Source organism: Solanum stenotomum, unplaced genomic scaffold (genome assembly GCF_019186545.1).
Source record: "Solanum stenotomum isolate F172 unplaced genomic scaffold, ASM1918654v1 scaffold32558, whole genome shotgun sequence".
Classification (NCBI taxonomy): Eukaryota; Viridiplantae; Streptophyta; class Magnoliopsida; order Solanales; family Solanaceae; genus Solanum; species Solanum stenotomum.
The window spans coordinates 23,746-49,324 of NW_026032013.1; the positions used below are offsets into that span (position 1 = coordinate 23,746).

Consider the following 25,579-nt stretch of genomic DNA (forward strand, 5'->3'; position numbering starts at 1 on the left):
TCTCTAAATCATTTTGCTTTGCAGATTTCAGAAATGGAGATTGGCATAGCAGTTGGTGGTGCATTTCTCTCTTCAGCTTTCAATGTTCTCTTTGATAGACTTGCTCCTCAGGGTGATCTTCTCAACATGTTTCATAAGCATAAGCATCATGTTCGGCTCTTAAAGAAGCTGAAAATGACTTTACTTGGTCTTCAAGCTGTTCTAAGTGATGCAGAGAATAAGCAGGCATCAAATCAATTCGTGAGCCAGTGGCTTGATGAGCTTCGAGATGCTGTCGACTCTGCTGAAAACTTAATGGAACAAGTCAATTATGAAGCTCTGAGGCTTAAGGTGGAGGGTAAGCATCAAGATCTCGCAGAAACAATCAACAAGCAAGTAAGTGACCTTAACCTGAGCTTGAGTGATGATTTCTTTCTTAACATAAAGAACAAATTGGAAGACATCATGGAAACATTGGAGGATTTGGAAAAGCAAATTGGCCACCTTGGCTTAAAGGAGCATTTTGGTTCGACTAAACAAGAAACAAGAAGACCTTCAACTTCATTGGTTGATGATTCTGATATCTTTGGTAGGCAGAGCGAAACAGAGGATTTGATTGACCGTTTATTGTCTGAAGATGCAAGTGGGAAAAATCTGACTGTAGTTCCTATTGTTGGAATGGGCGGCCTGGGTAAGACAACACTTGCTAAAGTGGTTTACCATGACGAGAGGGTGAAGAACCATTTTGGTTTGAAAGCTTGGTTTTGTGTTTCTCAGGGATATGATGCTTTGAGAATAACAACAGAGTTACTTCAAGAAATTGGCTCATTTGACTCAAAGGATGTCCACAACAATCTTAATCAGCTTCAAGTCAAATTGAAGGAAAGCTTCAAGGGAAAGAAGTTTCTTATTGTTCTGGATGATGTGTGGAATGACAACTACAACGAATGGGATGACTTGAGAAATATTTTTGTACAAGGAGATGTAGGAAGTAAGATCATTGTGACGACACGCAAAGAGAGTGTTGCCTTGATGATGGGAAATGAGCAAATTAGCATGGACATTTTGTCTACTGAAGCCTCTTGGTTTTTATTCAAAAGACATGCATTTGAAAACATGGATCCTATGGGACATCCGGAACTTGAAGAGGTCGGAAAACAAATTGCAGCTAAGTGCAAAGGACTGCCCTTAGCTCTGAAGACGCTCGCTGGCATGTTACGCTCCAAATCAGAGGTTGAAGAGTGGAAACGTATTTTGAGAAGTGAAATATGGGAGCTGCGAGACAAGGACATATTACCAGCGTTGATGTTGAGCTATAATGATCTTCCCGCACATTTAAAGCGATGTTTTTCCTTTTGTGCAATATTTCCAAAAGATTATCCATTTAGGAAAGAACAAGTTATTCATCTGTGGATTGCCAATGGTCTTATACTGAAGGAAGATGAAATAATTCAAGATTCAGGCAACCAATACTTTCTGGAGTTGAGATCAAAATCATTATTAGAAAAGGTCCCAAATCCTTCTAAAAGGAACAAAGAGGAATTATTCATAATGCATGACCTTGTCAATGATTTAGCCCAAATTGCATCTTCAAAACTTTGTATCAGGTTGGAAGAGAGCCAAGGATCTGATATGTTGGAAAAAAGTCGGCACTTATCTTATTCAATGGGAAAAGGTGGTGAGTTTGAGAAATTGACACCCCTCTACAAATTGGAGCAGCTGAGGACTTTGCTTCCGTCATGTATTGATCCCGGCAGTATGTACTTTCTAAGCAAGAGGGTGCTGCATAACGTATTGCCAAGACTAATATCCTTAAGGGCATTATCATTGTCTTATTACGGGATTGTTGAGTTGCCAAATGACTTGTTTATCAAATTAAAGCTCCTCAGATTTTTGGACTTTTCTTGGACAGGGATTAAGAAGTTGCCTGATTCTGTTTGTGGATTGTATAACTTGGAGACACTTCTCCTGTCATCTTGTTATTACCTTGAGGAGCTACCGCTGCAGATGGAGAAGTTGATTAACTTGCGTCATCTTGACATAAGCAACACTTGGGGCTTGAAGATGCCGCTACATCTGAGCAAGTTGAAAAGCCTCCAAGTGCTAGTGGGAGCCAAGTTTCTTCTCGGTGGTTTGAGAATGGAAGATTTCGGTGAAGCACATAACTTGTATGGATCTGTATCAGTTGTAGAGTTGCAAAATGTGGTTGATAGAAGGGAAGCTGTGAAGGCAAAGATGAGGGAGAAGAATCATGTTGACAAGTTATCTTTGGAGTGGAGTGAAAGTAGTAGTGCCGACAATTCACAAACAGAAAGAGACATACTTGATGAGCTACGTCCACATAAAAACATAAAAGAAGTTGTGATCACGGGATATAGAGGGACGAAATTTCCAAATTGGCTAGCTGATCCTTTGTTTCTTAAGCTGGTGAAATTGTCTCTTAGAAACTGCACGAACTGTTATTCCTTGCCAGCACTAGGAGAACTCCCTTGTTTGAAATTCCTTTCGATTAGAGGGATGCATGGAATAACAGAGGTGATGGAAGAATTCTATGGTAGTTTGTCCTCCAAAAAGCCTTTTAACTCTCTTGTGGAGCTTAAATTTGCTGATATGCCGGAGTGGAAGCAATGGCATGTACTAGGAAGTGGAGAGTTTTCTACACTTGAGAAGCTTTTCATTATAGATTGCCCTGAACTCAGTTTGGAGATACCCATCCAATTTTCAAGTTTAAAAAGTTTTCAAGTTCGTGGTTGTCCTAAGGTTGGAGTTGTTTTTGATGATGCTCAACTATTTACCTCCCAACTTGAGGGAATGAAGCAGATTGAGGAATTAACTATTAGGGATTGTAACTGTGTTACCTCCTTTCCTTTTAGCATACTGCCCACTACCTTGAAGAGAATAACAATATCTGGTTGCCAGAAATTGAAATTGGAGGAGATGAGTTATTGTAACATGTTTCTCGAGTTTTTGTCTGTATCAGATTGCCAGAACCTTACTATGTTTTTGATTCCTACTGTGACTGGAAGTCTCTATATTTTGAATTGTAAGAATGTTGAAAAACTATCGGTGGCATGTCGGGGGACCCAGATGACGTTACTGAGTATTTGGGAGTGTAGCAAGCTGAAGTGGCTGCCAGAACGTATGCAGGAACTCCTTCCATCTCTTAATACACTTCATCTTTCTTATTGTCCAGAAATAGAGTCCTTTCCTGAAGGAGGATTGCCCTTCAATTTACAACTCCTTACGATCAGTAATTGCAAGAAACTGGTGAACGGCCGAAAGGAGTGGTGTTTACAAACACTCCCCTGTCTCACAGAGTTAAGGATCTATCATGATGGCAGTGACGAAGAGATTGTTGGTGGTGAGAATTGGGAGTTGCCTTCCTCTATTCAAAGACTTGAGGTATCCAATCTGAAAACATTAAGCATCCAACATCTCAAAAGCCTTACCTCTCTTCAATCTCTAGATATTGGGGGTAATTTACCTCAAATTCAGTCACTGCTGGAAGTAGGGCATCCCTCCTCTCTTTCTCACCTCACTTTGCTTCGAAGTCTACAAATCAGTAATTTCCCTAATCTCCAATTACTCTCTGAATCAGCACTGCCCTCCTCCCTCTCTGAGCTGATCATCTATGGTTGCCGTAATCTCCAATCTCTTCCCATAAAAGGGATGCCCTCTTCCCTCTCTAAACTATCTATTTGCAAATGCCCATTGCTCAAACCACTACTAGAATTTGACAAGGGGGAATACTGGCCAAATATTGCTCATATCTCCACCATAGAGATCGATGAGGAATGCCTTCAATGATTAAAGCAAATGGTGCTCTCACAAATGTAAGCTTTTCTTTTTCCTCATAAGCCTTCTATTATTTTTTTAACTTCCCTTTTCTTTTATGTTAATTCTTTTTCTTTATTACATTCTTGTTGCGCAGTATGGAGCGTCTATTGCCACTCTGAAACTGATAAATCATCTTCAGATTAGAATGATTTTAATTTTAGATCTCAATAGCAATTAATGTTACATCAGTTTTTTGGTTTTGATATTCAGAGAACGTTGGAGATTATGAAGTTTCCTTCAAATTATGTCTATTACTCAACCTTGAGTAACACCTCAGAGCTAGCGGAAAGTCAAGAAAGTATATCCTGCTTGGGATGAAGTCAAGGTTAGATAACAAAATAATGATTTACTCGTGAAATTAAGTTGTTAATAGAATGAAGGCTTTCTCCCTAAGATGTAATAGATTTCCATCTCAATGTTACTAGAAACTTTTATAGGTAAAAGNCCAGCACTAGGACAGCTTCCTTGTTTGAAAATCCTTTCCATTAGAGGGATGCATGGAATAACAGAGGTGACGGAAGAATTCTATGGCAGTTTATCCTCAAAAAATCCTTTTAACTGTCTTGAGAAGCTTGAATTTGTTGATATGCCAGAGTGGAAGCAATGGCACGTACTAGGAAGTGGAGATTTCCCTATACTTGAGAAGCTTTTCATTAAAAATTGCCCTGAACTCAGTTTGGAGACACCCATTCAACTTTCAAGTTTAAAAAGGTTTAAAGTTATTGGTTCTTCTAAGGTTGGAGTTGTTTTTGATGATGCTCAACTGTTTAGATCCCAACTTGAGGGAATGAAGCAGATTGTTGAATTAGATATTAGTAATTGTAACTCTGTTACCTCCTTTCCTTTTGAGGGAATGAAGCAGATTGTTGAATTATCTATTAGTAATTGTAACTCTGTTACCTCCTTTCCTTTTAGCATACTGCCCACTACCTTGAAGAGAATATACATATCTCGTTGCCAGAAATTGAAATTGGAGGTGCCAGTTGGTGAGATGAGTACCTGAGTTGCTCCCAACAGCATGCAGATTGAGTGTAGAGGATTGCCACAACTTTACTAGGTTTTTGATTCCTACTGCCACTGAAAGACTCAATATTCAGAATTGTGAGAATCTTGAAATACTTTTGGTGGCATCTGAGGTGACCCAGATGACGTATTTGAATATTTGGGGATGTAGGAAGCTGAAGTGGCTGCCAGAACGTATCCAGGAACTCCTTCCATCTCTAAAGGAACTGTGTCTTTTTAATTGTCCAGAAATAGAGTCCTTTCCTCAAGGAGGATTGCCCTTCAATTTACAAGCCCTTTGGATCAGAAATTGCAAGAAACTGGTGAATGGCCAAAAGGAGTGGCATTTACAGAGACTCCCCCGTCTCACAGAGTTATGGATCGAACATGATGGCAGTGACGAAGAGATTGTTGGTGGTGAGAATTGGGAGTTGCCTTCCTCTATTCAAAGACTTAGAATAAACAATGTGAAAACATTAAGCAGCCAACATCTCAAAAGCCTCACCTCTCTTCAATCTCTAGATATTCCGTCAATGCTGGAACAAGGCCGGTTTTCCTCCTTTTCACAGCTCACTTCGCTTCAAAGTCTACTCATCGGGAATTTCCAATCACTTTCTGAATCAGATCTGCCCTCCTCCCTCTCTCAGCTGACCATCATATATTGCCCTAAGTTCCAATCGCTTCCAGTAAAAGGGATGCCCTCTTCCCTCTCTAAACTAGTAATTTACAAATGCCCATTGCTCAAACCACTACTAGAATTTGACAAGGGGGAATACTGGCCAAATATTGCTCATATCTCCACCATAGAGATCGATAAGGAATGCCTTTAAGGATTAAAGCAAATGGTGCTCTCACAAATGTAAGCTTTTCTTTTTCCTCATAAGCCTTCTATTATTTTTTTAACTTCCCTTTGCTTTTATGTTAATTCTTTTTCTTTATTACATTCTTGTTGCACAGTATGGAGCGTCTATTGCCACTCTGAAACTGATAAATCATCTTCAGATTAGAATGATTTTAATTTTAGATCTCAATAGCAATTAATGTTACATCAGTTTTTTGGTTTTGATATTCAGAGAACGTTGGAGATTATGAAGTTTCCTTCAAATTATGTCTATTACTCAACCTTGAGTAACACCTCAGAGCTAGCGGAAAGTCAAGAAAGTATATCCTGCTTGGGATGAAGTCAAGGTTAGATAACAAAATAATGATTTACTCGTGAAATTAAGTTGTTAATAGAATGAAGGCTTTCTCCCTAAGATGTAATAGATTTCCATCTCAATGTTACTAGAAACTTTTATAGGTAAAAGAGGCAGACAAAAAAGCTGAACATCTTTTTTCTTTCGTATAGCGATCAGACAACTACACAGGGCAATGCTTGATGTAAGGGCTTCAGATATACATTTGCAAGGTGTTTATCCAACGAGTAAGAAAATCACTGTCTTCAGATATCTTCTCTTGCATATACTTTTGTAATTTTAAACTTTATTTTGAACTGTGTTGTTGCTAAGTTGAACATATCTTGTGCTTAATCAGATGTGGATTTTGTAGGGCGAGTACGACAAGTCTGGTCCATCCATTGTCCACAAGAAGTGCTTCTAAGGTGCTGCTGCTATTTTTACATCTGTTCGCGAGTTCTTTTTTATTTTTTTTTGTTCTTTCCGCTAAAGCTATTATGTCATCCACAGTAAACTCAGGTCTGCTGTTATAGGCAAGTCTTCGAGATGGGGCTATCAAAGAAGGGCGATTAAAATCATTGTACTGCTGATACTATTTCATGTTTCCAGTGCAAGCCTCTTTTGTAAGTTGACAAACTCGATTTGTAAATATGTTTGGGACTCAACTAGTGGTTAGAGTATTGATTTTGTAAGATTTGTGTCCAGAAAATCAAATTAGAAAGATAACTCGCGATGATTGAATAAGTCGAAGAAGTAGATTTGAATTTCAAATCGTGTCTTCTTTTTTATGTGTGTGTGTGAGAAATTTGAAGTGTTGTTTAGATTTTGTTGGAATAGTCTAAAGAGATTGTCCTTATAAAATTTGAAGACATTTGATGGAGATCTGATTAGATGATTTTGAACAACAATTGCAACTGAGATATGTATATTATTTTTGTAGTTAGCAACGTGTTATATATTTTTATAGTGGATATATTGTTTTCTCATTCAGTGTTGGGTATCCACTTGGAGTCCGACTAAATTCGGATTCGCACATTTCAACGAACGACACTATTGACATGATTTTTTCCATTCCACGGCTTATGTTCCTAAATTCTAATTAAGGGTAGAAAAATGTCAACTATTTCACGACAACTCATATGAGTTATATTGGATATACAAGTGAAAATATTTTTGAAAAAACCCAAATAACTAAATCCTATACTCATTAACTACAACAACTAAAAAATATTTATAGCCCTCAAATGTAAGTAGAAGAACTAAAATTTTGGCCATGAAATGACACCATTTTCTCACACTCAAAATGATCTTAAATTTCATGAATGAAACAATATATATTACTTAGGTTAAAGCCCTATTTTCTTCCTTGTTTTCCCAACGTATAAATCCTTAGACTTGATCATCCCGGGGACTAATCCAATGATCGTCGTGAACGAAAACTGAGCCACTGCATCTTGCCTTCCTAATGAAACGGTGATCTTAGGCGATGGTCGAGGCTCATACATTGCAAGTTTGCTTTCTTTTCCTCCGCTCATCAAAAGTTTCAAGTTCTTTGCGGCCACTAGAGCATGTTTTTGAGCCGAATATCCTTGTCTAAGTTCCTGATAGAAAAGAAGCATCAGAATTCAATTGACATACAACAACATACACTGTACAGTCCCACAAGTAGAGTCTGGGAAGGGAAGAGTTTATGCAGACCTTACCCCTACCTTGTCGGGTAAGAATCCAATTGAATAATAGAATCAAAAAATTCAAGTACTAACTAGCTGCTTCCGATCCTCCGGCTACTGCTAAATAATCAAAAAGATTCAAGATGCCTTTGAAATCGACATATATTCTTGCAACAACAACATATCCAGTGTAATCCCACAACTGGGGTCTAGGGAGGGAGGGTAATGTGTACGCTAATTTTACCTACCTTGGAAAACAGAGAGGTTGTTTTTGATAGACCATCGGTTGTAGTTTTTCTACTGCAACAAAACTAAAAATACCACCCTTCACATATACTCAAAGGATGCAGCCAATGATTTTGTCGAATTCAGACTAATACCAATCCAAGTCATTTCATGAATAAAATGTGATCAATTAATCAACCTATGTATGGTAAATGATGCTCTTCTAGCTTTACCTACATGGCAAGGGCAAAAATCAAAGGGTGGAAAATGGCCCACTACATCGAGAAATAGAACCGACCAATTCTAAGTCAAAGGGTCGAGAAACTCACTACCACTACTCTCGAACAACTTGGAGCAGGGCCTTCATTCCGCACTATTACTGATGTGAAAATAATGGTCAAAATCAGATTAAATTGTCAACTGCCCTTATTGGAAATATAGGATTGACTACTCATTCTGAAGGAACTGGAGTTACATCTCTTTAGCTTTTACGTGTTTTCACAATCTTTTAAGACCACGAAGAATGGACAAATTTCTTTTCTTTTCTTAGGAACACATACAAGATTCGTCACAAACATTTTCAAGAAATAAGAGATATGCAGTTTAGTGCTTACCTTAATATCAGTTATATCACCAACAACAAATATATTTCTGTGACCCTTGATTCTAAGATTTTCATCAACCTTTAATCTTCCAAAATTATCGATTCAATCCTTCAAATATGTCTCCCTTAATCACTCTGAACTCGGTGGCTTTCCCGTGCAAAGAAAATGGCAATCCGCTCTGATAGTTTCCCCAGACGAGGTGAAATATGTTATGTTTCCACCCGAGTTGTTCGTGTTATTACACAAATCAACAGATTGCATCAATTTCACTTCCACATTCTTGTTTTTTAACCATTTAAAGTCTTGTCAGACGCTTTTGGACCGATGAACTCTAGTAATCTGGATCCGTCATGCACCAAAGTTACCTTCTTCTGAGGAAAATCGACAGCGATTTCTGCAGCAAGCTCAACACCAGTAGGACCACCACCAACAATCAATATAGAATCATCATCTTTTATCTTTTCATTCTCTGCAACAACAAGATTAACGATGCAAAAGTTAGTCGAACGTCACAACATAATGACTAGTAATATCCTCACTAGTACATCTCAACTTCACGACAAGACAATTGACTGAATCCCATGAAATCTTGCTAGAGGAACCGCTCAACGTATACAAAACACCCATGCTTTAGCTTTGTTTTATCATTTTCAAAAAAGGAACCAAAAACAGCCGAGCCTCGCGGCATTTTGACTAGTAATATCGAGTAGTAATCTACAACGTTAACAGGACGCTCACAAAAGAAAAGATTTAATCAGTAGTACATCTCGTAAGAGAGTAAAGCAGTCATGATCAAGACAATTAGCTGAACCTCGTGAAATTAAACTTGCCAGAGAAGCCGATTTAGAAATAAAGAATCTTTGCTCAACGGATACAAAACACAAATGCTTTAGCTTCTTTTTATCATTTTCCAAAAAGTTGATAAATTGAGCGAGCATAAACATTTCATATGATTATACGTACAAGTAATTTGCTCGTTGGAAAGCAGACAAGATGGTAAATCCAACAAATTAAGCACATGAATGATATCTTAAAGAAGTCTTTGATGCTATGTAATATGTATATATACCTGTTTGATATTCTTCCAATCTGTCTGTTCTCGTTACAGGCAGGGGATCGTAGTGAACGGTGGCTACCACAAGATAGTCATAGGTAACTTGATGTCCATCTGCAGTCAAGACTTCTTTGTTGGTGATATTAGTGACTTCAGACACTATGAGACGCCTATTGGCAAGGTAATCTTTGTGGGGGATCAATGATCTCTCCGCGAATGAAGGCTCTACTGTTGCTCTTAAGCTCGCCCATGGTATCTCGAAGTAGTCCTTCATGTTAACAGTTTTTTACTAATTAAGACACATTGAAGTACACCACAATGATTGATTTCTAAGATGATCACTCAACTAATAGTTTTTATCTCAAAAAGTCATTTTTCTTTCGAGATTCCAACTTTCTTCAGCAAAGAAAGTGAGATAGTAATTACTACGAAGGCCTTTTTTCCAATTTGTTCTATTTTGAAGAATCCAAGCTTGATGGACAAAGTTATACCATACTTGTACTAGTGTAAGTACCAAATACCATGTGAAATCAATTGAGGTGCAGACAAGCTAACTCAGACATCACGATTATCAAAATAATAATAATATTAATAAGTAGCAAAACTTATTGAACTTACGAATCAATAAGAGTTAAATCTGCATCAAATTGAAGAGACTTTGCAATGAGGGAACCAACAACTCCACCACCGATCACCACCACTCTCCTCCCTCTTCCACCATCGCCCCACTCCGGTGGATTCTCCATTATACTCACAATTATTTTCTTCACAAAAGAAGAAGAAGAAAAATTGTGAAAAATTAAGAAAGAAAAAAAAGGCAATTCAAGAATTGACAAAATAAATAAAGAAGAAGAAAAAATATGGAAATTGTCGACTACGCGGGAGTAATAGCTGTTTAAATTAATATTTTTAATGACCAAGTCATGATGAAAAGGACAAGGAAAATAACATCTCGTTTGAATGGTTGGTACCAGTATTATTAAGTTGTATCGTTAGTTTAAATATAATATTTGTTAATATATAATATCTATTTTGATTTATAAATGATTTGATGTGATTGCGTCATTATCTTATTTTATTTATTTTGTCTTTATTTACTATTTGTTTTACTGTAATTTATGTGGTACAATTTGAATTTCGAGAGTCAAAGATCTTGAATTTGGGTTGAATTTTTTTTGAAATAAAATTCTACTTATTTGGAAACTACGTATAAAGTATTACTCGTATAAGTTACAGTAATTGACAATTCAAAATATATGAAAAGATTACGATCAAAGAAAGATCCGTTTTGATCTCGATATTAGAAAAATATCACATAAATTGAGACGATAATAATCATATTTTATCGTTTAACATATCCTTTTACGATAGTTCTATATCGTACTTTACTTTTTTCATAGGTTGATTCTTTAAATTGTTAGTATCGAAAATTATATAACAATAAAAAATAGTACAATCAATTTAAATATTATATTTATATTATAATACAAGACAATATGTTATGGTAAAATAATAGGTTGTACCATCCAAATTAGAAAAGTGTCAGCATAGAATGATTCCAATTAAAGGAAAGGAAATTCAATATTATCGAAGAAACCTTCAAACTTTCTAGTACGTGTATTTTATTTTATATGATATTATTATTTTTATTAATATATTCAAAAAATATTAATTTTTATATTTAAAAATAAATTTTAACATGTTCATCTTTTCTTAATAAAAAAGTTTTTATAGACATGTAAATATTTGTCATTTTTATGATAAAACTTTCTAAGTCATACCATAAGAAAATGTCAGTATTTAAGTAAAATACATCCCATAAATTGATAAGAAAAAAAAAAGATATTAATATAATCCCAAAAATTGATACGAAAAAAAAGATATTAATATAATTTAATTTTCTTGAATTGACACACCTAGGATGTGTCATTTTATATCATGTCTCATCATGTATACAGTTGAATAAATATCAAGAGGCCACTTGTTATTACTCATTTTAGACTCCACCAGACCACCACCGCTAAGGAGCGGAGCTAGGTACAGTCGATGGAGTTTATTTAAATTTTTTTTGACGGAAAATTATATTACTGTTAATTTATATACAATTAAAATTTATTTATTTTATGTATATATAGAGTAGATATTGAACTCTCATCAATATTTTCATGTGTTTGCTTTTTCTTCATTTTTTTTAATCATCTTAGTGAAAAATATTGTTATGCACCGACCACCTTCAATTTCTTCATCACCAATCTCCATTATTAGTCACAGCCACTAATTACCTTTATAGCCTTCATCTTTTCCAATCAATCACCTCTCTAGTCAAGTATCATAACCAATTAACCATCGATCATCAATTGCCTCCGCCAACCACAATTATTATTGGCCAATATCTCACACGTCATTACTAATCACCACCATTATACGACTCATTTTAAAATGTATTTTTACTAAACTAACCGTTTTTGTTTTGGTGTTTTTTTTTTGCAATTCTCAATTTTCTCTGAATATATTATTTAATTATTAGTTCACTTTTATTTTTCATAAATATCCTAATTAATAATTATTGAACATTACACCATTCCTTTATGGGACAGGCTAATTATTGAATATTCGTGTTCCCATCTTCTTGTTTCATATCAGCATAGTGATATACTCATATGAGTTGGGCTAAATATCACACCATTTCATACTAGGACATATTATTTAAGTTGTATTCAAATTTTAATTGATTTTTTTTATGTGTCTATTTATTTCAAAATAATTTTAGATAAAAATGTTTGAAGTTACATAAAAATGATTAAACTTCAATTATATGTGTATGAACTTCAAGAAAAATTGTATGAACTAGCATCGGGTAAAAAGGGTTGAACTTCAACCATGTATGACTTAAGTTCAGACACATGACTTTGATAAGTTTGACTTCAGACATCGTACGTTTGAATTTATTTCAAAGTGACTTATAGGTTTTACACGCTACAAGTATATATAACACAAACGATGATACCAAAATTGGGTATCTCCGCACTTCGGCCACTTCTCCATGGGCTTCCCATCCCTATAAGGCTCGACTTACCAAGGATTGTGGTGGAGTACTCCTTCATCCTTAATCAAAGGTCTCAGGTCGAGTTCCCTTGAATACAGAGTCGCCTTTGTTAATGAGTGTTTACCCTCCAATGTGGGACTTCCTGGGGTGAATTTGAATTTCGCCGGATCCAACATGGAACTTCCCGGCGTGGATCCGAATTTAGACGGACTCCAATGTGGATACCGAACACCGAATTGGAGAAAAAAAAAGGCTTGACTTAGTAGAGTGATACATAAAAATCTTATTTGTCATTTTCATTCAAGTGTTCCTTATTTGTATCAAATGTTTATATTAAATCAATATGTACATAATATGTGTTTGTGTATATGCTTCTTTCACTTAATTATGGTTAACTAATTAAACAAAACCTAAAGTATAACAAGTAGATCGAAAAGCTTAACAAATGCCTATATAATAAGTTGGTTCAAACTTTTTTTAAAATACTCACATTAGTTAATTTTTTAGTATCGTATCTTGTTTGATTTGAAACAGATCAAGAACCATAATCAAGTGGTATCTTGCATAAAATATTTTTAAAATGTAATTAACTACATATATAGGACATGTAATAAAGTACAATAAATACCTTATTTTTTGCCATGCTAGTATGAGTTTAATTTATATTTGTAGTTTACTCCATATTAAACTGAAAAAGGAGACAAGTTTATCTACATGACATGCATTGTTTTGAAGATTAATACAATTAGTGATTGTTTTGAATAAAAGATTTCTTTATTCTTAATTTGAGATCTCAGATTTCAATAGGAGAATAAATAATTTATTGGTAAAATTTTTTTAATCTTTTTTTACTGTTTTTAATCAAAGATCTCGAGTTTGAGCATTGAAGTCAAAGATGTAGTTGANACTTAGCGCTATTTTATTTAGTCTTGTCACTTAAATTATTTCCCCTTTAGAAAATTCCCCTTTAATTCATCTCCCTTTAAATAATAAAAAATGACAATGTAAAATAAAATATATATATATATATATATTAATAATGATAAAATAATAATAATAATAGTAGTAAGTAAATAAGTTTTAAAACAAATGAGTTTTTTTTTTTACTTAGTTAAAATTTCAAAAATTAGTTAAAATAAATGAGTTCTTTACTTAGTTAATTTTTTTTAAAAAATAATAATTAGTTAAAATAAATGAATTATTTTACTTAAGTTAAAATTTCAAAATTAGTCAAAATCATTTTGGTCAAATCGCCGGTCAACCGCGAGTTAGCGGGCATTCCGAGGGCCTAACACCTTCTCGGAATGTACATTGAACTTCGAACCCTTTTATTTTCAATCGATTTTATCTGTTTCAATCTTTTGAAAACCTTTAATTTTTATTTTTATTTTTTCTTGATTTTTTACTAAAAATTAAGTGGCGACTCTGTCCTTTTGGAAACCCGATTTCTCTTAAACCATAAGTTTAATCGGTTTTTCGAAAACTCAGTCATTTTCCCTTTCTATATATTTTTAACTAAAACACTTGTTATTACTCATTTTAGACTCCACCAGACCACCACCGCTAAGGAGCGAAGCTAGGTACAGTCGATGGAGTTTATTTGAATATTTTTTGACGGTACTGTTAATTTATATACAATTAAAAATTACTTTTTTTTATGTATATATAGTAGATATTGAACTCTCATCAATATTTTCATGTGTTTGCTTTTTCTTCATTTTTTTAATCATCTTAGTGAAAAATATTGTTATGCACCGACCACCTTCAATTTCTTCATCACCAATCTCCATTATTAGTCACAACCACTAATTACCTTTATAGCCTTCATCTTTTCCAATCAATCACCTCTATAGTCAAGTATCATAACCAATTAACCATCGATCATCAATTATCTCCGCCAACCACAATTATTATTGGCCAATATCTCACACGTCATTACTAATCACCACCATTATACGACTCGTTTTAAAATGTATTTTTACTAAACTAACCGTTTTTGTTTTGGTGTTTTTTTTTTTTTTTTTTTTTCAATTCTCAATTTTCTCTGAATATATTATTTAATTATTAGTTCACTTTTATTTTTCATAAATATCCTAATTAATAATTATTGAACATTACACCATTCCTTTATGGGACAGGCTAATTATTGAATATTCGTGTTCCCATCTTCTTGTTTCATATCAGCATAGTGATATACTCATATGAGTTGGGCTAAATATCACACCATTTCATACTAGGACATATTATTTAAGTTGTATTCAAATTTTAATTAATTTTTTTTATGTGTCTATTTATTTCAGAATAATTTTAGATAAAAATGTTTGAAGTTACATAAAAATGATTAAACTTCAATTATATGTGTATGAACTTCGAGAAAAATTGTATGAACTAGCATCGGGTAAAAAGGGTTGAACTTCAACCATGTATGAATTAAGTTCAGACACATGACTTTGATAAGTTTGACTTCAGACATCGTACGTTTGAATTTATTTCAAAGTGACTTATAGGTTTTACACGCTACAAGTATATATAACACAAACAATGATACCAAAATTGGGTATCTCCGCACTTCGGCCACTTCTCCATGGGCTTCCCATCCCTATAAGGCTCGACTTACCAAGGATTGTGGTGGAGTACTCCTTCATCCTTAATCAAAGGTCTCAGGTCGAGTTCCCTTGAATACAGAGTCGCCTTTGTTAATGAGTGTTTACCCTCCAATGTGGGACTTCCTGGGGTGAATTTGAATTTCGCCGGATCCAACATGGAACTTCCCGGCGTGGATCCGAATTTAGACGGACTCCAATGTGGATACCGAACACCGAATTGGAGAAAAAAAAAGGCTTGACTTAGTAGAGTGATACATAAAAATCTTATTTGTCATTTTCATTCAAGTGTTCCTTATTTGTATCAAATGTTTATATTAAATCAATATGTACATAATATGTGTTTGTGTATATGCTTCTTTCACTTAATTATGGTTAACTAATTAAACAAAACCTAAAGTATAACAAGTAGATCGAAAAGCTTAACAAATGCCTATATAATAAGTTGGTTCAAACTTTTTTTAAAATACTCACATTAGTTAATTTTTTAGTATCGTATCTTGTTTGATTTGAAACAGATCAAGAACCATAATCAAGTGGTATCTTGCATTAAATATTTTTAAAATGTAATTAACTACATATATAGGACATGCAATAAAGTACAATAAATACTTTATTTTTTGCCATGTTAGTATGAGTTTAATTTATATTTGTAGTTTACTCCATATTAAACTGAAAAAGGAGACAAGTTTATCTACATGACATGTATTGTTTTGAAGATTAATACAATTAGTGATTGTTTTGAATAAAAGATTTCTTTATTCTTAATTTGAGATCTCAGATTTCAATAGGAGAATAAAGAATTTATTGATAAATTTTTTTAATCTTTTTTTACTGTTTTTAATCAAAGATCTTGAGTTTGAGCATTGAAGTCAAAGATGTAGTTGAAGTAATAAAAGGTTGATTTTTTTGATTTATTTCTTTAGGAAGGTTTAATATGAATATAGTTGCTTCATAAATCAATTAAATTATTCATATCCATTTTAAGTAATTTCATTATTACAGCAGTAAGTAATTACATCTCATGAGTTGCGGCAATGGTTACTACAAGGTGGAAGCATTTCTTCAGGAAAGAGAGGAGACAAGAAGACGAAGATAAAGTGATTCGATTTAGGAAACCATCCCTTGACACTTATTTTAATATCCGTATAAGAATGGGTTGGGCCTCTGTCTAGATGGATTAGGATTCTAGCTTATTAGTAGTTTGTTTTTTAGTATTTGGGCTGTTCTTTTGGGATTGGGTGTTAGCCCAAGGATGTGTAAAGTGGTGTTTGTCCTTTGATGGACTGAGATTATTAATAAAATTCTCTAAAAAAAAAAAAAAAAAAAAAATTACATCTCATGCTTTCTGTGGTAATTACATCTCATATTTTCTGCGGTAACAATATGTCAAAAATGATCTTTAGTGATGATTAATTAATTGTAATAATTGAAATGTCGCTAAATAAATATTTTTAGAGGCAATTGGCATTCTTTGTAAATATTTCTAAAATCTATAGCTACATTAAACCCAATAATAATATCAAAACCTACTACTTTGATTATATATATATATATATATATATATATATATATATATATATATTAATGAAGGAAAGTGCCAAATGACCAGAAAATTTGGCTAGAATTTGGTCAGAATTAAAAAAATTATAATATTTTTAAATTTTAAAATAAACTGATCTTTTTTCCATTTTTTTGTTAAAATGTATTAAAGTTAAAAGGGTAAAAATGTTTTTAAAGGTAAAATAACATAAATAAAATATCATTCTGGTCAAATTCTCGCCAAAAAGATTTTTTCATTAATGAATTCATTAAATATAGTAATTAAAAGGAGCTATAGAAAATTTAGTACTTACCAATTTTAAATTTTGGCTCTACTTTTAAGTAAGTATTTATTCATCTTTTTTACTCATATGTTTAAATATTTCGAATTTGAATCATGAAAATGAAATGACATGGGTTAAGAAATTGTCATTTTTCAAATATAAATTCAAATTAATCAAATTTCAAATCGTATTTTAAATATCAATTTAAAAAAAAAAAAACCAAAAACAAAAAGGAGGCAAATGGACTTGTGAATGAGCACATGCTGATGCATTTAAGAGAGCAAAAACCACATGGTTCAGACCAACTCACCTCGTTATACACAAATTTCATAAAAGCAGAAATCTATACTTTTTATTTGTTTTTTGGTTAATAATAATAAATAATGGAAAAATCCTTTTGGCCAGAAAATTAAAAAAATATGTTATTTTATCTTTTTAATTATTTTTACCCTTTTAACTTTAATACATTTTAATTAAAAAATGGAAAGCAAATCAGTTTAACTTTAAATAAAAAGAATACTATAGGCTTTTTTTATTTTCTGGCCAAATTCTGACCAAATTTTCTGACCCTTTAGCATTACCCTATAAATAATTTGAGTAACTCAGTTTATTAGTCAACTATAATTGTACTCAATAAGTTTATAATGAATGCTTCAATTTCAAAAGATACGTTACAACAATAATAAATTTCGTATAATTTATATATAAGATCCAAGAAAGGTAAATTATATATAGGTAAGGTTTAAAAAAGGTAAATTATATGTAGATCAGGAAGAAAGTCATTTTAAGCGTCGAATAGTTTGATGCATACTTTTTATTAAAAAGTCGTATAGTCTATATAATTAAATATTAATTATTAAAAGTGTATATTTAATTTTACACATTCTTAACATAAACACACAATTCATCAAATTTTTTTGGGCCTAGCACTAATCCAGATCATATTTCTACCTCCTAAAAATAGAAAAAAAGTTATTTTTGATTCATAAGATTACGTTAAAGCCAATTATTAGAATATCAATTTATAATAGTATACAATTTTAAAGGTTCTTTTATGCCCTTATATAATATTCACGTTAAGTTAGAAAAAATCATTTTTAATTTTATATATAAGAGATATAATGTAGAATAATAATGGGTACGATAGTAATATATAAATTGAACTATTTAAAGATAAAAATATTTTTAAAAAATACATTTTATTCAGTATTCATGAATCAATCTATGACTCGAATAATTGATCTAGATTCGAACTAAAAATTCTCATTTTAGAAAGGATAAAATGCTCTTAAAATTTAAAACTCACAATTCTTGCTAAACTAATCTACAACAAAATTTTTAATTATTAATCATTATATAACAATTTTTTCACTATTAATCACCGGATACAAATTTATAAGTTGCAAAAATAACTAAAAAAAAATTCATTTTGGCACAAATAGTTTAACTATGTGTATGTGTGAGAGAGAAAGTAGAGAGAGAGAAAAACATAGTTGGAAGTTGTACTGGTTTATTTGTAACTAAACCTACCACCCTAATCATGATTAAACTAATAAACTATATCTTTCAAAAACTTTAATTATTACTTAGAACATTTTACTTTATTATTACTATTTTCTTTATCTGAATTTATGTAATGTAGAGTTGAGTTTAAAAAAGAAACGTAATTTAAAATAATTTATGAATATTTATGTCATTATAAATTACATCATTTAACAACTTGTTTGGACTTTTGTTAGTTGTTACCTATTATATTATATTATTATTATTATTATTATTATTATTTTAATTATAGTATTTACTTTGATTGTTATTTAATTTTATTAATTATAATATTTAATTCTTTGAACTTCCTTATTTTTTTCATCTACCTAATATCTTCTTTTTTTTATAAAAAAAATACTACAAAAATTATTTTTGAGATTATTAATGTAGGATATTATGAAATAATGAGATCCGATACAATCTATCTAAATATTATACTAATTAAAATAATATAACATAATATAGAACAATATTATGAAATGGCAAGAATTGTGATAACCATCTTATAAAATAAAAAGTTTAAACATAAATTATTTCTAAATATAAAAAATATTATTCATTCTGATCATCATATATCATATATTTTATATATATAGAGAGAGAGAGAAACTTATACCCGCCTATGTGGCGTCACCATAGATCATGATTCCCTTTTGATTTATTTATTTTCAAAACTAACCTTCCGTTTTCATGAAAAATTGTGACTTTTATGAAGAGTTGTGACTTTTATGAAGAGTTGCGGCTTTTATGAAAGGTTGTGACGTTTATGAAAGGTTGTGACGNGAAGAGTTGCGACTTTTATGAAAGGTTGTGATGTTTATGAAAGGTTGTGACATTTCTGAAGGGTTGTGACTTTTCCAAAGAGTTGTGACCTTTCTGATAAGGCACAATAAACATTTGTTCACACTACCCTTTGCTGTCTATAAATAGAGGGATTTCCTCTCATTTTAAAACAACGAAAATTCTGAACTTCTTCTTCTTCTTCTGCACAATTAAATATTCGTGTACTTTGCTCATGTTGAGTCGCTTACTGACACCATTGTTTTTGTATCAATACGTTGGTGAATAAAATCGTTCCATCCTAAGAGGATCTAATTCTTTAAACCTCAGGTATTAGAGGGGAATAATTTTCTTAAGGGGACACTGTGCATTCAGTGGACTCGATTTTTTCCTTTCAATTTCATTCTATTTTTACATATCCTGGTATTTTTTACAGCATTAATTTATGCTTATGATGTTAATTGTTGTTTTTGAGTACATGTTTTAAACTATGTTATTTATGTTTTTGCAAAGTTATGTTCTCCAGTTATACTGAACATATACACGTATAGTAGATATATTCATTGTGCAGAAAACAATTATTATAATTGGTTCCAAGAATTCATGTTTTGATATTCTATATAAAATTCTATAACTTAAAAGTACTATATATAAGCTTACATATTATCTATTTTAACATAGATATGAAGTTTCTCACTTATCAATTGAAGAAATTTATTATGCAAGTTCAAAAGTTATAATTGCTTTCATGTTCAAGCGTAATTTCTTCTTTTGAATCTGTTAACAAATTTTTGAATTTTTCTTTGAGACATATATCATAATTGTATAATCTATGCAACTTAAATGTGTTTTTTTTCTTACAAAACACCTTTGTATATATTCTTATTTTCTTCTTTATTTTCCTTTTAATGTTAATTAAAGAACCAATAATTTATTATTTCTTGAATAATTCATTCATTAGAGGTTCTTGAGTTATGTGATAATGATAAATAATCAAATTCATGTTGGAATATTGCTAATAATTTTTTGAGAATCTATTTTTTAAATTATTTTTAATGTATGGATATTAGTAAAGGATTATTTGCAAGTTCAATGCAATTATTATTTATGACCATGCGAAGCACGGGTAAATTACCTAGTATAAACTAAAAAAGAAATCTAGTGAATCACATATTATTGGAAACATGGAATTGCCTGAATATCAATTATTAATTAAAAATAATTCATAGATGCTCTTCTACTCCACATATGCATTCATCAGAGCAGAGAACTGTGACAACTGTTTCTTCAGATCAACCCCTTTTCTTCAACAATAAAGAGGCAAAATACTATAGTACTAATAATAATAATATAGATTTTTAATTTATTTTTTTTCAAAAAAGAGGAGCAATACATCACTCACTCTAAGAAGATCCACCCCTTATTCTTTTTTTCACCCAAAAAAGTGTTCTTCTACATTTGATTTCTCAAATACCCAAACGCCTATTTTGAGTTCAATCTTACCATTCTTGAATAAAAATGCTATCTTTATGTGTTTTGTGTTTATGGGTATCAAAGTCTTGAATAAAAATGCAATCTTTATGTGTTTTGTGTTTATGGGTGTCAAAGTTTAGAATAAAAAAACCAATCTTTATGTGTTTTGTGTTAAAGGGTATCAAACTTTCCTTCTTTTCTTTGGGATTGATCTAAAAAAGATTAAATTTTTAGTTGTTTTGACTGATGAAGAAAATAGTGTGACTGATTTTTGTGAGTTCTTGGCATATTTTTTTTTGGATTTATTCAAGTGTTTAGTTTAGGATTTTAGTAATGGAGTCAAGAATGGAACATTATGAGATCATGGAACAGATTGGGCGTGGAGCATTTGGTGCTGCTATTTTAGTTAATCACAAGCAAGAAAGAAAGAAGTAATTAAAAAGTTTGGTTTTTTCTTGAAAATGCTTATAAGATTTGAATTTGATGTATTATTGATTTTGTTTCTTTGTGTGGTTTGTTGAATTAATAGGTATGTGCTCAAGAAGATTCGATTAGCTCGACAAACTGAACGTTGCAGGAGATCTGCTCATCAAGAGGTAGTACATTGTGTTGTTTCTCAATTTTATTTGGTTGTGGTTTTTGCATTTTGTGCATCAAGAGTTACTAATAGCCTGTTTTGCCATGTTTTTGGGGAAGTCAAAAGTGTTTATTTTATAGAGTTGAGCTGTTTGGCAGAGATTTTAAGAAAAAACTGCATTTTTGAGTAGTAGCGGGAGCTGTATTTCAGAAACTGAAGAAAGTAGTTTTGGTCCAGAAGCACTTCTTTGACCTTGGCCAAGCACAAATTGTTGCTCTAATAATAGCAAAGTGTTTTACAAATTGATTAGCCAAATACAAACTGCTACTCTCCGATGTCGATGTACTTTTTTGGAAAGCACCTCTGACAAAAGACACATTTCAAAATAAGCAGATTTGGAACCAAACAGGCCATTAAATAAGGATACAGAAATTTTGGTGCCGGAAGAAGAGAAGATTGTCTTTAGCTTAAATCATTGAGTATGATGGTTTTTTCTCCTGAATAGTATATTTCAGGCAGAGTGTACTGGAAATTAAAAATATTTTCTTTAGCTTAAAAGTTTGAATATGATGGCTTTTTTGTCGTGAATAGTTTATGTTCATCAACTATTGAGTTTGAAGTTCACTTCTATTTGGAACCAGGGATGCTCTTGGAATCTCTTTATCTAGTTTCTTTCGGTTTCGGAGTTGAATTTTATCTTTTTGCCAATTCTGATTTTACCCGATTTCTTGACTAGCTCTTGTTGTCCCTTGAGAGTGTTTTCATATCACTTGATAAAGATTATACATCTGTAATTCACTCTATACTGGGCACTTATATAAGTGAAACTTCAAGAAGTAAATGTGGCTAAATTCTTATGTTTTCTAGTTATGCTCCATTTTGTCTCTATCATATACATTTTTCATCTCAATATGTTCTCATCTTCGCTCTTCTTGTTTATTTGGTGCATGAGACTCTCTTCTCTATGTAAATTTACGTAAATGCATAGCTATTCAAAATTCTTGACATGTATTTTCTTGCAACTTGGATGTGCAGATGGCACTGATCGCTCGTCTTCAACATCCATATATTGTTGAGTTCAAGGAAGCATGGGTAGAGAAGGTGAGAAGCCTGATTTTGTTTTCAAGTGCTGAGTTGACTATAATATCCTTGAAATTGGTGATTATTTTACTCTCATGTTAATCGTACTGTAGGGCTGCTATGTTTGCATTGTTACCAGCTATTGCGAAGGTGGTGATATGTAAGTCTCTATATAACTTCTCATTTTTCATTAATTTAACTGCTAAACTTAAGTTTAACAATGCATTTGATAGGGCTGAACTGATGAAAAAAGCAAATGGGCAATATTTTCCGGAAGAGGTATGTTGACAATGTATTTTCGTTTTATCATTTTTCTGGGACATGTTAATTGTAGACTACGGACATGGGAAAACAAGTTTATAGCTAATTTACGAGTTAATTTGTTCAATTGGTTGGGGAAATGTATGATTGCTCTAATATAAACTTCAGTTAGTTGCCATTTTCAGGTGTCTAACCCTTCAAGAGATGTTCATAATGCAGAAACTTCTGAAGTGGTTCACTCAAATTTTGTTGGCAGTGGAATATCTGCATTCAAACTTTGTACTACACTGTGACCTTAAAGTGCGTATCTTATTATCTGTTAATATCTTTTTTAATTTTTTTTTTTCTCTCCAATCTATTTTCTGAGGTGATTTCTGCACCTTTCTGTGGCAGTGCTCAAACATCTTTCTGACCAAGGAACACAACGTTCGCCTTGGTAACTAGTAACTACCAGTGCTTTTGTTCTTTTATTGAAGTGAAGATGGATACAGTCAATTTTTCTGATGTAGGCCTACATATTTTTTTTCCCTTTTACTTTTTTCCTCCAGGGGATTTTGGCCTTGCGAAAACGCTGAAGGCTGATGACTTGGCTTCTTCAGTATGTATCTGATACCCCCGATGCTTTTCTTTGTTATTTTCACCTAATCTATGTGGCTCAAATTAGTTTCTACATTCTTAAAATGAAATGTAGGATACAGCATGGCACGGGTAAATCAAGTTGGTGTTTAATTCATTTGGTTAATTATTTACATTGTAAAAGTTAGTCTAACAGAAGGCAGACCTAGAGAAATGCATCGGTTCATATGTCTTATATTGTTTATTACTGGCATAGATACACTTCAGATAATCATAGTTCAGTATCTTATTTCTACCTCTTTTGAATTTAACTTACTCCACCCCGATCCATTTTATTGATGATGTCCTCTGTGTCCATCATGTGTCATTTTGGATCAGATATGGGCAATAGTACGAACTTGCATGATGATTAAGCACAATCTGAACTATATTTTGCCTAAATAAAACCTGGCATTTAGTTTCTAAATATGTTCCCACTTAGCAAAGCCATAGAGAAAACAGGAACCAAGGATGCGAACACTCAGGAGTGTTACATTCGGGATGACCTAGCCTACATCCCCTCCCCCGTCCCCACCCGCTAGGCTAAAGAAAAAATAACAAGAAATAATGGAAGATATCACTTAATGGAACTAAATAAGCTAAAACTTCTAGTGGAAGAGATGTTTCAGTAAGCTAATAGTGTTATTTTATATTCCAGGTAGTTGGAACTCCCAATTACATGTGCCCGGAACTTCTTACGGATATTCCATACGGTTTTAAATCAGATATTTGGTCCTTAGGTATGTAACTCCTTTACTCCATTCTGGTTCAAGTGCATTTATATCTTACTTTGAATGTGGTGCCAAATTGTATTGGAGTTCTCTGTAGACATTCATTTCCAATAACTTTTGGAAGATATGAACCTCTCACCTATGTATGTCATCTGTTACCACACCTTTCATTTCATAAGGTTATCTTCTTTCCCAACTCTGAGGACACTGGTTTATTGTAGCAATAATCTCGTGTTTATTTGATATATATACATGTCATTGTGGGCTTCTTCTGTGTCTTGAATCCATTCATTTCTTGACCAGGCTGCTGTATGTATGAAATGGCTGCTCACCGCCCTGCATTTAAAGCATTTGTAAGGCTTCTTGAATCTGTTTCTATTATCTCCATTTCAATTCCTCGGATACATAATGAAATGGGAAACTGACCTTATATTTTATCTCTATTGATTAATTTACGAATAGAAGCTTAAATGACTGTCTCTGCATATATAGAGACCTTGGGATGGGGGGTTTCGTTTGTAAGTTAGTGAATTCAAGTGAAAAGTAAATCCAAATTCCAACTATGTTGTTGAAGAGATGTTCTTCCTTTCAAGTCTGTCCNACCTTATATAATATTCACATTAAGTTAGCAAAATTTATTTTTCATTTTACATATGAGATAACGTATATAACTTATAACTATTTAAGATAAAAATATTTTAAGAAAATATATTTTATTCAGTGTTCATTAATCAGTTTGTAGCTAGAATAATTGATCTAGATTAGAACTAAAAATCTCATGTTAGAAAGGACAAAATGCTCTTAAAATTCAAAACTCAAATTCTTATAAAACTAGTCTACAACAAAATTTTAAATTATTAATCACTGTATAACAATTTTTCATTATTAATCACCTCATATACAAATTTATAAGTTGCAAAAATAACAATCTTTTTTTCATTTTGACACATATAGTTTAACTGTGTGTATGTGTGAGAGAGAAAAAAAATTAGTTGGAAGTTGTACTGGTTTATTTGCAACTAAACCTACCACCCTAATCATGATTAAACTAATAAACTATATCTTTCAAAAACTTTAATTGTTACTTAGAACATTTTACTTTATTATTACTATTTTCTTTATCTCAATTTATGTAATGTCGAGTTGAGTTTAAAAAAGAAATGTAATTTAAAATAATTTATGAATATTTATGTCATTACAAATTACATCATTTAACAACTTGTTTGGACTTTGGATAGTTATTACCTATTATATTGTATTATTATTTTAATTATAGTATTTACTTTGATTATTACTTAATTTCATTAATTATAATTTTAAATTCTTTATAATATAACGATAAATTTTTAATTTTTTTCATCTACCTCATATCTTATTTTTTTTTATATTAAAAAATACTACAAAAGTTATTTTTGAGATTATTAATGTAGGATATTCTGATATAATGAGATCCGATACAATCTATCTAAATATTATACTAATTAAATTAATATAA

The 25,579-nt window shown here is 32.1% G+C and overlaps 2 protein-coding genes and 2 pseudogenes across 4 annotated transcripts in view; 3 read left to right on the forward strand and 1 right to left on the reverse strand.

The window, feature by feature from the left end:
* Positions 1–25,579, forward strand: part of LOC125852115 (putative disease resistance RPP13-like protein 1) — a 59,849-nt pseudogene that overhangs the window by 89 nt on the left and 34,181 nt on the right.
* LOC125852116 (putative disease resistance RPP13-like protein 1) lies at positions 34–6,007 on the forward strand. 2 transcript variants are annotated; one of them, XM_049531849.1, is made up of 2 exons: positions 34–3,812; positions 5,892–6,007. In XM_049531849.1, exon 1 carries the CDS (start codon positions 34–36, stop codon positions 3,784–3,786), a length of 3,753 nt encoding a protein of 1,250 aa, XP_049387806.1. In that variant the 3' UTR covers positions 3,787–3,812; positions 5,892–6,007. The 2 variants fall into 2 exon arrangements, with proteins under 2 accessions (XP_049387806.1, XP_049387805.1); XM_049531848.1 differs by lacking the exon at positions 5,892–6,007 and adding an exon at positions 4,027–4,142.
* On the reverse strand, positions 7,331–10,293 carry LOC125852118 (uncharacterized; annotated as a pseudogene).
* LOC125852120 (serine/threonine-protein kinase Nek5-like) overlaps positions 20,641–25,579 on the forward strand; it is an 8,772-nt gene continuing 3,833 nt past the window's right edge. The window contains exons 1-10 of one of the 2 annotated variants that reach the window (XM_049531850.1): positions 20,641–21,251; positions 21,350–21,416; positions 22,433–22,498; positions 22,591–22,637; positions 22,711–22,756; positions 22,958–23,038; positions 23,132–23,174; positions 23,287–23,336; positions 24,012–24,093; positions 24,388–24,437. In XM_049531850.1, the coding sequence (XP_049387807.1) occupies positions 21,154–21,251; positions 21,350–21,416; positions 22,433–22,498; positions 22,591–22,637; positions 22,711–22,756; positions 22,958–23,038; positions 23,132–23,174; positions 23,287–23,336; positions 24,012–24,093; positions 24,388–24,437 (630 nt within the window). In that variant the 5' untranslated portion in view covers positions 20,641–21,153. Of the gene's footprint in view, positions 21,252–21,349; positions 21,417–22,432; positions 22,499–22,590; positions 22,638–22,710; positions 22,757–22,957; positions 23,039–23,131; positions 23,175–23,286; positions 23,337–23,429; positions 23,542–24,011; positions 24,094–24,387; positions 24,438–25,579 lie in introns of those variants that run through there. The other variant, XM_049531851.1, reaches the window with a different exon arrangement.

Excerpts from the sequence above, each read along its gene's own strand:
- LOC125852116 (XM_049531849.1), top strand. The coding sequence starts at position 34 with ATGGAGATTGGCATAGCAGTTGGTGGTGCATTTCTCTCTTCAGCTTTC.